The sequence below is a fragment of the Moschus berezovskii genome, chromosome 1, assembly GCF_049115385.1.
Source record: "Moschus berezovskii isolate FMDL1 chromosome 1, NW_MosBer_1.0, whole genome shotgun sequence".
NCBI classification, from domain to species: domain Eukaryota; kingdom Metazoa; phylum Chordata; class Mammalia; order Artiodactyla; family Moschidae; genus Moschus; species Moschus berezovskii.
The window spans coordinates 33,966,571-33,981,235 of NC_142460.1; the positions used below are offsets into that span (position 1 = coordinate 33,966,571).

At 34.5% G+C, this 14,665-nt stretch overlaps 1 protein-coding gene across 1 annotated transcript in view; it reads right to left on the minus strand.

Moving 5' to 3' along the window:
• Positions 1-2,332: 2,332 nt before the first annotated feature.
• NCAM2 (neural cell adhesion molecule 2) overlaps positions 2,333-14,665 on the minus strand; it is a 579,580-nt gene continuing 567,247 nt past the window's right edge. Inside the window, exons 16-18 of the mRNA XM_055421878.2 lie at positions 12,234-12,438; positions 8,587-8,706; positions 2,333-3,649 (exon numbers count right to left, since the gene is read on the minus strand). Of these exons, the coding sequence (XP_055277853.1) occupies positions 3,538-3,649; positions 8,587-8,706; positions 12,234-12,438 (437 nt within the window). The 3' untranslated portion in view covers positions 2,333-3,537. The remainder of the gene's footprint in view (positions 3,650-8,586; positions 8,707-12,233; positions 12,439-14,665) is intronic.

Genomic DNA, 14,665 nt, shown 5'->3' on the forward strand with positions numbered 1-14,665 from the left:
ATTTTCTAGAACAATGATACAGAACAATTTAAGTATGTTTTATGTGTGCATTAAAAGAATTGCTTTATCAAGAGTGGAAATAAGTTACACAGAATAATTTGTTTTATTGAGATTTTGTATTCAAGGTGAAGTAGCCTGAACTGAGCTTATTCACTAAATATAGATAAGACAGTATCATTCAAGTGTCATAGATATAAGCAAAATATATCAATAGAGATTGCAGTACTTTTTTCTTTTAATAAAGATCATGCTAATCCAAAGGCACAAATACATGTTAATTATTTAAAATAAGAAGCATAAACTTAAGGTATGAGTATAAAGTTACAATTAATTGTTGGCACTCAAATAAATAATTTGATTAATAAAAATCTTCTATTTATATAAATGTTTAATTCAAAGACCAAGATTCATGTAAACGTTTCTGGATCAAATAGCCTTTGAAAAAATGCTTTTGTAGGTATTAGTAGTAAAAAATGAAGGAAAAATTGAGAAGCATTACATTAATATTAATGTTAGATGTTAGAATCAATCGAATGGTCATAAGTGAATCCACAAAAATAATAAATAAATCTTTAGAAATCAAATTTTTAAATTTCTTTGCAGATCATTGTAAAATATGTCGACACATTAATTTGTGCCAGTTTTAAAAGCAAAATACATGCTAAATGCTAATATTACTGTTCTCTCTTATATGTCATTGAATATAGATTGTCATTGCCTAATTGCACATAGCCTATCAAGAAATACCAGAATTTTCAGTGATATCTTTGCTCCTTTGTTTAAAATAGCACAGCGTTCCAATTATTTAACACTACCTATATTCAGTTCAATCTTTTGACATTTTACACTAACATTTAAGAATGCTCTCAGACATTAAAAATAATATTTATACAGATGTATGGATATGTTAATTTAGAATAAGAATGAAAAATAAACAGATCATTTCAGGTCTATTCATATTTTACAATTTACTACAAACCAGCTCTCATTCTGAAACTTTTACAAGTAGAGTCATTTGGAGTATTCCATTGAAATGCTAAAAAAAAAAAGAGAACAAAAAAAGGTTTATCACAGTATAGCCTTGCTGTTGCAGGGCATGGATTTCAAGGACAAGAGATAAGGACCACTCAGACAATTGAAACAATGCACTTGAAACAGCCTGTTCACAATTAGTTTCAGATTATCTGTTAAGTTCAGATCATCACTCCACATTGGTGGCAAAAAATTTAACAGCCTACATATTTATATATAATGTACTTATATATATATATATAAAAGAATTATTTAATCAAACTGCTTTATGGTGAAAAGTCCAAAGAAATGACAGAATCAGAACTTTCAGACTGAGGAAACAAAAATCTTTGTTCTTTATTATGATTTCTCTGCTCTTGAAGTATAGCACAGATATCACAAGAGTAAACATGCTAAACTGCTTTCTTAGTTTTCCTAATTTTTTCACTGTATTTACTTTAAAACCATGTAGCCCTATCCTGGAAAAATGAGCATCCATGCTGATTGCTTCATGGACGCTTTGCTAAGCCCAGTTACTCTGCACAAACTAATTCAAGTATTTTTTTTTTAAACTAGTTTTAGCACATTGATACAAAAGGGAAAACAAAAGAAAAAGACAGTAAAATAAAGCAAAGAGATGATCAGAAAAGCATAACTTAAACAGCAACAATCAAATTCATCAAGAGACCAGTTGGATAATCCCTACTCAAATTCCTAGGTAGGCACAGGCAGTATTTTCTTGAGGCTGTGCCTGAAAGGACAACAAGGAGAGATCCTGCATCGTATAACCCTGTACAGCATGGCAAGGACACTGTGGGGATTTAGTGCCTGGACGTGCAGATGGGCACCTTCTGTCATTTAACAACTACAGTTTTGGAGAATTAGTTGTCTCTCCTAAGTTGACAGTTTTAAGCACTTTGTAAATAAAAGTGTTCATGAGTGACATTAGTATTACACTCCATAGAGAGATACCCTAAAGCAGCCGTATCACTCTCCACTGTTAAGACTTTCCTCCAATGTTCTATTGGTCTGCATTCCCTAACCTATCTATTATATTTAAGCTTCACCACCTGAAACACGAAAGGTTATGAATGTGATGGGGCCTAAAGAAACCTTTGGCTCTCTAGGGTAAGAAATAACCTAAAACTTGCTCCCATTTGGTATGTCTATTTAGAATCATAAATACATATTTTTAACCTCATATATAAGTGAAAAGTATGTTTCAGCCTTTTACCTCTGGGAGCTTGCATAGCTTGGAAGTTAATATGTATTTATTCTGGTACATATTATGAATAAGTAATATTAGAAAATTTGTGTTGATTATCTGAGGAATTTCTTCAACCAAAATTGTTTATCAAAATCTTAAAATGACTTCTAGCTACCACATCCAGAATAAAAACACATAGTGGCAATTTAATCATTTATCACTGACACTTTTATGGCAATGTTTAAATGTTAATTTCTCCATAATTTAACCACTAAGGATTTTAAGTTCCATTAGCCAATTACATATAATGGTTGACCTATAACACTGGGAAAATGAATTTTTAAAGAAAGATTATCTAAAGTAATGGGAAAAATGTATCTGAGGATATGATTTGAAGTATTTAAACACTAAAGACATTTTTTGATTAAAATTCATTTAAAAAGTAAAATATAACCACATATATCACATTTATAAATATATCAAGACAACATTGATATTGTTCCCATTTCTGTTTACTTTATTTGAAGCTGAGGGCAGAAATCAATATTATTTCACTTGCAATACATTTTCATTGTGTGTAATCCATTATGAGTGAATGTGGCATTTATAAGAGATAGAGATTTATGGAATCTTTCTAATCTAATTTTACACACAACTAATATTCGTTCAAATGGGTAACAATTTTGATCTGGCACTTCAGTCTATTAAAAATCAACATTGAAGTAGCACTGTAATTATAACTTAAAAAAAATTTTCCAAAGTGTCTCTCAATATTTAACATCTGCTAAAGATAACTAGCTCCTTCAAGCCTAAATTCCCTGAAATTCTCTGGATGAAAAGTGTAACCTTCAGTATTTTCATCTTAAACTGAAATCCACTTTAATAATCTATTTGCCCAAAATTGTACTAAAAAACATGCAGGGCTTTTTTATACATTTAGCTCACAAAGCTTTCGTTTTGCTTTTTCTTAAACTCCTATTTGTGAAGAGGTTGTGGTAGGAAATACACTTCTGAAGAAATAGAGCATTTTACCTATATTGCAGTACTTCAATCATAGAATCAATTGAATACACAAGATTTGGTGCCAGTCAGGTCTCTATATTGAAATTCATAACAAAATAAGCAACAACAGTACAACAATAACAACAAAAGGAGATGGACCATGGGCAGGAATATTGGATCTTATGTATATGTGTACAAGCTATTCCAAGCTAGAAGTTTCCCAAGAAATTAAGGTCAGTGGAATAGTTTTGGTCATAGGGTCACTGCAATCCAAATGCTCTTTGTAGCATTCATCATTCAAGACTGTAATCTTCCTATTATGCTTTGCTGTCGTCTTCTTTTGATTGAATGATGTCGTTAGAAACCTTAATTTCTATCGTTTCTGGATTTAGGACTTCTTTCCCATTTTCTTCTTTTAAAGGCAATTTTCTGGAAGAGAATATAAAAATAATAGATAATTGGCTAAGGCACTTTAAGTGATATCCATAAAAATATAAGTTATTGTTTTGTAGAAGGAAATGGAGTACAGTTAGGTGGCTCAGATGCTAAATAATCTGCCTGCAATGTGGGAGACTGGGGTTCAGTCCCTGGGTTGAGAAGACTCCCTGGAGAAGGGAATGGCAACCCACTCGAGCATTCTTGCCTAGAGAATTCCAGGGACAGAGGAGTCTGGCAGGCTATAATCCATGGTGTCACAAACAGTTGGACACGTCTAAGTGACACACACACACACACACACACACACACACACTAGAATGAATTTTTTAAAAATCAGGTTTTTTAAAGTAATAAAGTTACAAATAGAATTCACCTCAGTTACTTTAACCTCACCATTGTATGGAATAATGAATGCTACTGTGTTAGTTCCTCTGGGATGTATTTGCAATTTTTTTTTAATATATCTGAATTAGAAGAGAAAGCTATTGTCTTCTGAAAGTCAAAGCTATTACATGAAAACCAAACAATCAAAAGTAAGTCATTTCATTCCTGGGAGTGAAGTATCGTCTATCTTAAGACTATTAGGCTAGGTTCTTTTTTATGATTATTATAAATAGTGCATTCAGAATTCTTATTGTTCTGTTTTTCCCAAGAACTGAAAACATCAGCCACAAAGGAATATTAAAAACAATGAGTTATTTCTAGCAGCAAAATATACAGAAATTTACAGCTTAAACAGGAGGGCAGCAAGATGTTTAATATTAATATATCTCTTACAGAACAATTTATTACACTTGCAATTAATCAGTGTTTTCAACTAACTCTTGGATGGTGTATTTTTGCATATATATATTTATTCATTACTTATGTTTATGTTAAATTATATTTTTAAAGATTACTGTTAATTTTGTTATTTTTATGTTGAGTATTTTTTTCTTTAATTGAGAATCATAATAATTATTAAATTATCTTGCTTTGATATTGTTTTGTTTTCTTTCAAAATATAGCCCTGTTCTATATAAGGGCATTTTCCTAGCCAATATTCATACACACCATTACATCATAGTAAGTGTTAACTAACAGATAGGGAGTTGCTTTGTTGTGTAATATTTTGCTTATTGAAATGATTTCTGATTTCTGAAGTGGAGTGTACAGAACCCACCCTAAAAAACTGCCTCTGCAAAAGTCAACTTCAAATTAGAGTGTAATAATCCCTAACTGAAGTCATTAAAAAGGGCCTGAAGATTTAAACCAAAATTAAAGCTTCAGAGTACTACCTTTGTCTAAATATTATTATTATTATTATTTTTCCCCTTGAGTGAAGATGAAGTGGATTTCTAAAAAAGTCATTTTCTTTACCTGTGACAACACTCAGTCTTTGACTTATAGAGAATGAGATGCCTGAAATGCATCACCGACTCGATGGACATGAGTTTGAGTGAACTCCAGGAGTTGGTGATGGACAGGGAGACCTGCAGTGCTGTGATTCATGGGGTCGCAAAGAGTCGGTCACGACTGAGCGACTGAACTGAACTGAAAAAGCCTAAATCAAATTTCTCTCCAAGAGAATACTAGCTAGTAAAGAAAAAGGATTTTTTTTTTTTTTAACAATAAAATGTAAACGTTGTCTTGGTGAGCAATATTTAAAGAATAATGTGATCACCCTGATTTTGGCAGTATCAAATATTTTCAATTGCTATTGTTGTTCAGTCACCAAGTCATGTCCAACTCTTCACAACCCTTTGGACTACAGCATGTCAGGCTTTCCTGTCCATCACCATCTCCTGGAGTTTACCCAAGTTCCCATCATTGAATCGGTGATGCCATCCAACCATCTCATCCTCTGTTATCCTCTTCTCCTTCTGTCTTCAATTTTTCCCAGCATCAGGGTCTTTTCCAGAAAGTCAGCGGTTGGCATCTGGTGGCCAAAGTATTGAGGGTTCAACTTCAGCATCAATTCTTCCAATGAATTTTTAGGGTTGATTTCCTTTAGGAGTGACTGGATTTATCTCCTTGCTGTCCAAGCAACTCTCAAGAGTCTTCTCCAGCAACACAGTTCAAAAGCATCAATTCTTCAGTACTCTGCCTTCTTTACTGTCCAGTTCTCACATCCGTACATGACTACTGGAAAGACCATTGCCTTGACTATCTGCACCTTTGTTGGCAAAGTGATGTCCCTACTTTTTAACACACTGTCTAGGTTTGTCATAGCTTTCTTGTGAAATTACAAGCACTTGTCGAATTGCTTAGACATTTGCAGTGATTTTAGAGCTCAAGAAAATACAATTTGTCACTGCTTCCACCTTTTCCCCTATTTGCCATGAAGTGATGGGACCGGATGCCATGATCTTAGTTTTTTTTATTTTTTTCAATATTGAATTTTAAGCCAACTCTTTGACTCTCCTCCTTTACCCTCATCTGGAGACTCTTTTGGCTTTCTGTCATTAAAGTGGTATCCCAGCAATCAAACTGAGTTTCGGCCAGCCCAGCATTTTGCATGATGTACTCTGCATATAAAATAAATAAGCAGGGTGACAACAGCCTTGATGTACTGTTTCCCCAGTTTTGAACCAGTTTGTTGTTCCATGTCTGGTGTACCTTTCCCCTGCTTGATTTTCACTTCTCTTTTTCTTTAGCTTTCTATAGAGCCTGCTCAGACAACCACTTTGCCTTCTTGCATTTTTTTTCTTTGGAATGGTTTTGTTTGCTGCCTCCTGTACAATATCACAAACCTCTGTCCAAAGTTCTTCAGGTACTCTGTTTACTAGATCTAATCCCTTGAATCTATTCATCACACCCATTGTATATTCACAGGGAATTTGACTTAAGTCATACCTGACTGGCCTAGTAGTTTTCCCATCTTTCTTTAGTTTAAACCTGAATTTTGCTATGAGGAGCTGATGATCTGAGCCACAGTCAGCGCCAGGTCTTGTTTTTGCTGACTATATTCAGCTACTCCATTTTCGGCTAAAGAATGTAATTATTCTGATTTCATATTGACCATTTGGTGATGTCCATGTGTAAAACTGTCTCTTGTGCAGTTGTAAAAGGGTGTTTGCTATAATCAGTTCTGTTATATATAGCTATATATAGTTCTGTTATATATTCTGTTCTTGGCAGAATTCTGTTAGCCTTTGCTCTGCTTCATTTTTTACTCCAAGGCCAAACTTGCCTTTTATTCCAGGTGTCTCTTGACTTCCTGCTTTTGCATTCCAACCCCCTATGATGAATAGGATATCTTTTTTTTGGTGTTAGTTCTAGGAAGTCTCCTAGGTCTTCATAGAACTGATCAACTTCAGCTTCTTTGGCATCAGTGTTTGGGGCATAAACTTGGATTACTGTGATGTTGAATGGTTTACCTTGGCAACAAAACGAGGCCATTCTGTCATTTTTGAAGTTACACCCAAGAACTGAATTTTTCACTCTTTTTGTTTATTATAAGGGCTACTCCATTTCTTCCTTTGGATTCTTGCCCACAAGAGTAGATGTAATGGTCATCTGAGTTAAATTCACCTATTCCTGTCCATTTTAGTTTATCCTGATTCCTAAGATGATGTTTATCCTGCTTGACCATGACCAATTTACCTTGATTCATAGACCTAACATTCCAGGTTCACATCCAATATAGTTCTTTGCAGCATCGGATTTTACTTTCATCACCAGACACATCCACAACTGGTCCCGCTGCTTCATTCTTTCTGGAGCTATTAGTAGCTGTCCTCCAGTCTTCTCCAGTAGCACATTGGACACCTTACAACCTGGGGGGTTTATCTTTCAGTATCATACCTTTTTGCCTTTTATACAGTTCGTGGGGTTCCCATGCTCGTATATGGGAGTGGTTTGCCATTCCCTCCTCCATTGGATCACGTTTTGTCATAACTCTTCACTATGACTGGTCCATCTTGGGTGGCCCTACATGGTGTGGCTCATATCTTCATTGAGTTATGCAAGCCCCTTCACCACAACAAGGGGAAGATATTCAGTTGAATACCACTGTTATTACTTTCTAATAATACCTTTGTTTCTAAACATTTTAACCTTCATATTCATGAACACCATCTTTGCACATGTCCATTTTTGTGGATTTAGGTGAAGTATTAATCATGGTTTTAATCAAGTTCTGATGGATGCAGAATTAAGTACATAACAAAACTTTGAATGGAGACCAAGCATCATTGAAATAATAGGTAATTTAACAGCATCTCTTCTTCTTGACAAATGTACATTATAAAAATAGACTTGTGCTTATTTCACACTATTTATTTCTATTTTACAACTGTGTATACATAGTCAAAGCAAAAACTAATTTCCTGACACATTTTTATTTCAGTAAAATCAATCACATTTTGAAAGTATCACTTTCTTAAACAGCAAGATTAGTGCAGGGAAATCCAAATTTGAAACATGCCTCCATTATTCTGATATTTTTGCATAAAATTATGAATATATATTTAAATAGGAGATTTTCTCCTACACTGATACAAAATCTTAATGTGAAATATTTCAATTTTGATATTCACATGTACTTTCACTGAAGAAGAAACAGTTTTAAAAATGTTATTTGTCAATACATAATAATCGGAGAAGGCACTGGCAACCCACTCCGGTACTCTTGCCTGGAAATCCCATGGACAGAGGAGCCTGGTAGGCTGCAGTCCATGGGGTCGCTAAGAGTTGGACACGACTGAGCGACTTCACTTTCACTTTTCACTTTCCTGCATTGGAAAAGGAAATGGCAACCCACTCCAGTGTTCTTGCCTGGAGAATCCCAGGGACGGCAGAGCCTGGAGAGCTGCAGTCTATGGGGTCACACAGAGTCAGACACGACTGAAGTGACTTAGCAGCAGCAGCAGCTATTGATAATGACAATGTGATAGTCAGTTTACAAATATTTATCCAAAAATAATTAAGGATTTCAAGCTACATACTCAGGTTCTGTTAGTGGTGTGGTTTCATTTGGCTCATTTACTGGGCTCCCATCTTCATGATTAGTAATTCTTTCATCCTCTGTTCTCATCTCCACTATTGGTTCTTTTGATCCATCTTTCCTAGAAAAATAAAGAAAAATAAAATCTTACCTATAAAATGTAAGAATGGATGCATTATGGAACATAGCTAAAAATCTCCACAAAATCTCATCACCCTTTAAATAAATCCAATGTGGCTAGAATGGAATACTTACTAAGAATCTTTTTTCCATTGAAATTTATCTAGCCAAATATTGTTCAGAAAAAAATGGAAAGAAGAAATTCCATTTTGTTTAGAATTCTTTTCATCAAACTGTGTTAAATATTCAACAAAATAATTCAAATTTAAAATTTGATCATTCACTTTCTTTCAGGGAATAAATACAAATATTTTGATACATAAAATTTATGACATGAGGTAGCTCATGTCATAAATTTTATGTATCAAAATATTTGTATTTATTTCCATGTGATAGCAAAGGGGGCTGGATTTCGGTATCCCTCTTTATGCATGTTGAAAGCAAAGTACACACACATGGGGTCTTCCCAGGTGGTGCAGTTGGTAAAGAATCCACCTGCCAATGCAGGAGATACAAGAGACATGGGTTTGATCCCTGGGTCAGGAAGAATCACTTGAGAAGGGAACACTCCAGTGTTCTTGCCTGGAGAATTCCATGGACAGAGGAGTCTGGCCGGCCCTAGTCCATGGGGTTACAGAGTCAGACACAACTGAGCACACATGCACTAGAATACACACACATATACACAAATTGACTAGTCACTTGCTATTATTTTTTATATTTTATTTCTTTTTACCACTTGCTTATATAAATCTGATTAGGTAAATTCTCTTCTAAAAAGTTAACATTTACACAAAACTTTCTTATTTATTTATCCATTTGATTTTTTTTTAACCAAAATGTGTTTCCCATCAGAGTAACAAGCCAATAGCAGGGACTAGTTTGTTTTTCCTCACATTTGTATACCTGAAACTTAGATGTGCATGTGCTAAGTTACTTCAGTTGTGTCTGTCTCTTTGCGACCCTATGTTCAGTAACCTGCCAGGCTCCTCTGTCCATGGGATTCTCCAGGCAAGAATACTGGAGTGGGTTGCCATGCCCTTCTGCAAGGTATCTTCCCAATCCAGGAATCGAATCTGTGTCTCTTACATCTCCTGTATTGGCAAGAGCATTCTTTACCACTAGCGCCGAAGTGCCTGGTTATCTAGGTGTTCAATAGTATTTGCTATTGCAAATCAATGCTTGGGTAAATGAGAGTATACACGTAGTTTGAGAAAATAGTAATCGTTAGCCATTTTATAAGATAAACTACGAGAATTCAAGATAAATGCTAATTTATAATAAAAGCCAAATAATGGAATATTCTAGGAGTTTATTCTATCTTGTATACCATTGACTTTCTCATTTTTTCTACAATATAATATTCTTCAAATAAAGATGCTCTAAGTGTGTAGTTTATGTGTTTTGTAAAGAATATACTCAGTCTTATAACTTCTGATCACATCAAAGGACTAGTCTAAGAATGCTTGAGATCATGTTTAGAAAATATTATATATTCAATAAATCAAATTAATTTTATCCTATCTCTCATTGAGATTTTCTATATATCTTTTAGCTGAAACAATGACTTTTTGAAAAAGTTAAAAACTTTTTTTCTGAGGCAGGGGAAATCATGATTTTAAAAGCTATGATGGACAACAAGCATGAAATGAACCATGTGTTTTCATCTTTCCAAGACTTTAAGGTTAATCAATCTCAGTAGGAATTACAAACAGAAGTGTTGGTGGATAAATTACCAATTAATAAAGTCAAACAAAAGGAAACAACAAAGCGTGGATACATCTGGTTGTTTTGCACATGGTCACCAACATCCTTCTAAACAAGGAAGACAAAACAAGAAGGTTCTTTTTGATTTCTGTCTTGCTGTCACCTCAAAGTCAAATCAGTTCCCAGTAGTTGACTGTACCTCATCTACATCTGGATGGTGTACTCTCTCGTATATATATTACTATCTTGGTACAGAAGACCATCTCTTTCCACCTGAAGTATTTAAAGATTCTCCTATCTAGTCTCCCTGCTTTATATCTTTCCTTTACACCTACCAACCTTCCAGTAATCCATTCTTCAAAGCAACTAAATAAATCTTAAAAAAAAAAACAACACTTTTATTCACTTTCTATTTAAAAAATATTTAACCCAGCAAGATTTAATCCTTTTGTACTCAGATAATTCTCCTAACTAATATTGGTACCAGTTCTTTACCTGTCTTACTCCACTCAAATCCACTTCATGCTTAACACAGTCAGCTCATTCCTGCTTTAACAGCCTCTGTACTATTGTTACACCTGATTAGAATGCTCTTCCCCTTGATCATTATATTTGTGACTCTTGATCACTCACTCTTCAGTTTAGTTTCACCTCCGGCTAGAAGTCGGAAGTTTACCATTCTGTTTTTCTTTATTTTTTAGTGCTTATCACTGTTAGACAGCTTCATTTTTAGCATTTATTATCTGTATTCTTACATTAAAATGTGAATTCCATGTGAACAAAGTTCTTGTTTGTTTTGTTCACCACTTTATCCCTCGGTTGTATGGCAGTGCTTGTTACCTAATACTTGTTCCATTTAGTAGAGCAAGACTGAGTATATACAAAATTCAGTTTTGAGTCATGTGTGCATATATATGTATCATCTATATATAACATATATATAATTATGTTAAATGGTATGTTGCTTTCTGTGTGTGGGAAAATGACCTAACGCTAAATTTGGTGATACATTTCTTTAGTTAATCAGGCAATTTAAAAGTATAGCAAGTTATGAGAAAGTATGTTTCTATGAGGATAGCAAGAGATAGTGAATAGGAATTGATCCCACTGTATTTACTAAGTCATATGTTCATTATTCTTTCAAGCATTAAAACAGTCTAATTTCATTTTGTTCTTTGTTATCCACTGTGTCCAACAACTAAGCAGGTGACACTTTGGGATATTTAAACTAATTTTTTAACTGAAAATGTGTACTCTTCAATTTATTATCCCTTAAGATGAAAATACTCCTTACGTAATATCCATAAGAAATGGTCATAGATGAAATGCCTAGTAAGCTTGAAATGGGTTTGAAGATTAAAAGCAAAACAAAACAATGCAGTGATGCAAAAATTAATTCTCCTCTATCCTTAAGTCTAAGAAATAATGTATGAAACCATAAAATGCCTAAATATATGAATCAAGAATGAATAGGAATGACTCAGCAATAAAATAAAATGAATCACTGACAGAACACCATGAATGAATTCTAAAACATTATGTTGAATGAAAGAAGCCAGACACATTTCAAGTTTTATAATAGCTAAAAATGATGTATGATGAAAAAATAAGAATAGTAGTTGCCTGGGAGAGGGGGAGTTACCTGGAGTAGTGTGGTTTTGTCTGGGTAGAAACATGAGAGAACTTTTGAAGTTGATGCTAATATGGAACATTTTTTTTGCATATCACTCTAAGTTTTGCATAAAGAAAATGTAAATTTTGAACTCCTTGTAGTGATATAACAAGTCTTTCATTACTGTGATGCAGATGTCTTATACTCACAGGTATGCAGCTTTTCCTTCTTCGAGTTCTTTACTTTTACCACTGGAGCCACTTTTCTTCCCACACATTCTCCTGGTGATGCACATCAATAACCCACATTGTCGAATAAAGAAGCAGCTGACATCTGTTACCACCAGGATTAGCAAGAGTGCAGCGACTCCCAGACCAATGACCGCTCCAAGCCCAAGACCATTAAAAAGTGTGTCTTAAAAATAAAAGAAAATAATTGTAATTAAACCCCAAGTTAGAAAAGATTGTTCAACTATTTTAAAAAAGAAATCATCTTATCTGAGAAATATTCAACTTAAGAGACAGGAAAATATCTTTATTAGCACACTTCCAATTTCATGAGCTATTGTCTTGTTTTCAAACAATGTTTTAAGCAACTGACATGTTAGAATTTGAAATATCTCTTACAAATTTTCTTCAGAAAAAACACTTTAACTCTGGTTTACAGTATACTTCTTGATTACCTTTGGGGAAGATAATGAATATTTTATTATAACCCTAATTGTACTCTACAAGAAAGTCAGAGTCATTTTTAGATCATCACTTTGTTCATAGAAAAAATGTAATCAAAACTCCTGTAAGAGATGTGTTAAATAAATGGTTGGATTTGGGATAATTTTAGTTTTAAGACTTAGTCTTGAAATGATGCTATAGCACTTTGCTTTGACAGAGGATACACTAAAATATCAGCCTAGAAATATTTCAAAAATCCTCATTTTCATCAGAACCTAACTACTTCTCAATGTGTTAGTTTCTGCTGTACAACGATGTGAGTCAGTCATATGTGTACATACATCCTATCCTTCTTGAGCCTCCCTCCCACCACGCCTGTCCCACCGCACTATGTCATCACAGAATAGAGCTAAGCTCCCTGTGCTATACAGCAACTTCCCACTAGCTAAGTACTAATATTTTACACATGGTAGTGTGTACATGTCAATGCTACTCTCTCAATTTGTTCCATCCTCTCCTCCGTCCCCCTGTGTCCACAAGTTCATTCTCTACATCTGCATCTCTATTCCTGCTCTGCATCATTTTAGAATAAATGATTTACTTGTATTTCTCTAGTTCATAGTTTAACAAATCACATTAGACCAGAGGCAAACTTTAACAGAGTTGTGACCTTTCTGAAGTCATATCCATGATGGACCTTATAGACATGAGTTTGAGTACGCTCCGGGAGTTGGTGATGGAGAGGAAAGCCAGGCATGCTGAAGTCCATAGCATCACAAAGAGTTGAACATGACTGAACGACTGAACTGACTGACTGAAGTCTTATCATGAAAAGGTAGGGAAAGATGGGAGCCACTTGTTCATGACATATGGTTGGAGGAAATTCCACAAGTCATACACAAAGGATTCATGAAAGAGGTGATAGAGAATAGGGTGAAAAAGACTGACAGAGTAGAAACGGCAAGAGGGATAATGCAGCAAAAATGAATCAAATGTTATATGCCTGTAGTTGAATATGAGGGGGCAATTCCTCAACTATAACAATGCAGATAGGAAAGAGAGCATAATGGATAGATAGAAGATTAAACTGGAGATATTGTGTTATCTAGAGGTAAAAAAGAGAATCATATGACAATTGTATAAAATTGTTCAAAATGACCATGATAATGTTAAATTTTGCCTACAATGATAAAATACATTTACCACTCAGCATCATAATAGAATGCTGAATCTGTGAGTGGTGTGCAATGCAAGTGACAGATACAGAAGCAAATTTGGGTTTTGCGAAAACTACTTCTGAAAAAAATATATATGTAAAACAAGAATTATCTAAGTCATATTGTTAAAGTTAGGTCTAATATATTTTAACCATGATTGAAGAAATTGTGATCCAAAGGAACTGATATAAGAGTTCTTATGTTGAATTTTCCACTAACAGGCCAATCTTGAATATATCACACCTGTCTGAATACTAGTTTATTTTTCTGAATTTCATGTCTAAATTTTTTTTTTTTCAGGAAATGCATGTTATTTATGTTCCTTAATGGGCTTCCCTTGTGGTTCAGTGGTGTATTATAGAATCTGCTTGCCAATTCAGGAGACACAGGTTTGATCCCTGGGTTGGGGAGATCCCCTGGAGGAGGACATGGCAACCCACTCCAGTACTCTTTCCTGGGAAATCCCATGGACAAATGAGCCTGGAGGATTACAGTTAATGAGGACACAAAAGAGTGATACATGACTTAATAGCTAAATAACAACAACATATTTCGTAACACTCGCAGAGCTTGCAGGTAGAGTAATAAAAATCCTTCTGTGACATGGTGCCTGCACTTACCCAGGCAACCTCATGGTTCACCTGTGCTAGAACACAGATATTCCTGTACAGCATCCCATGTTGTTGCAAATAAGAATTCTTTAAGCACAGAATCAAGATACCTGGAACTCACATGCCCTTAAAAAGTGTCATC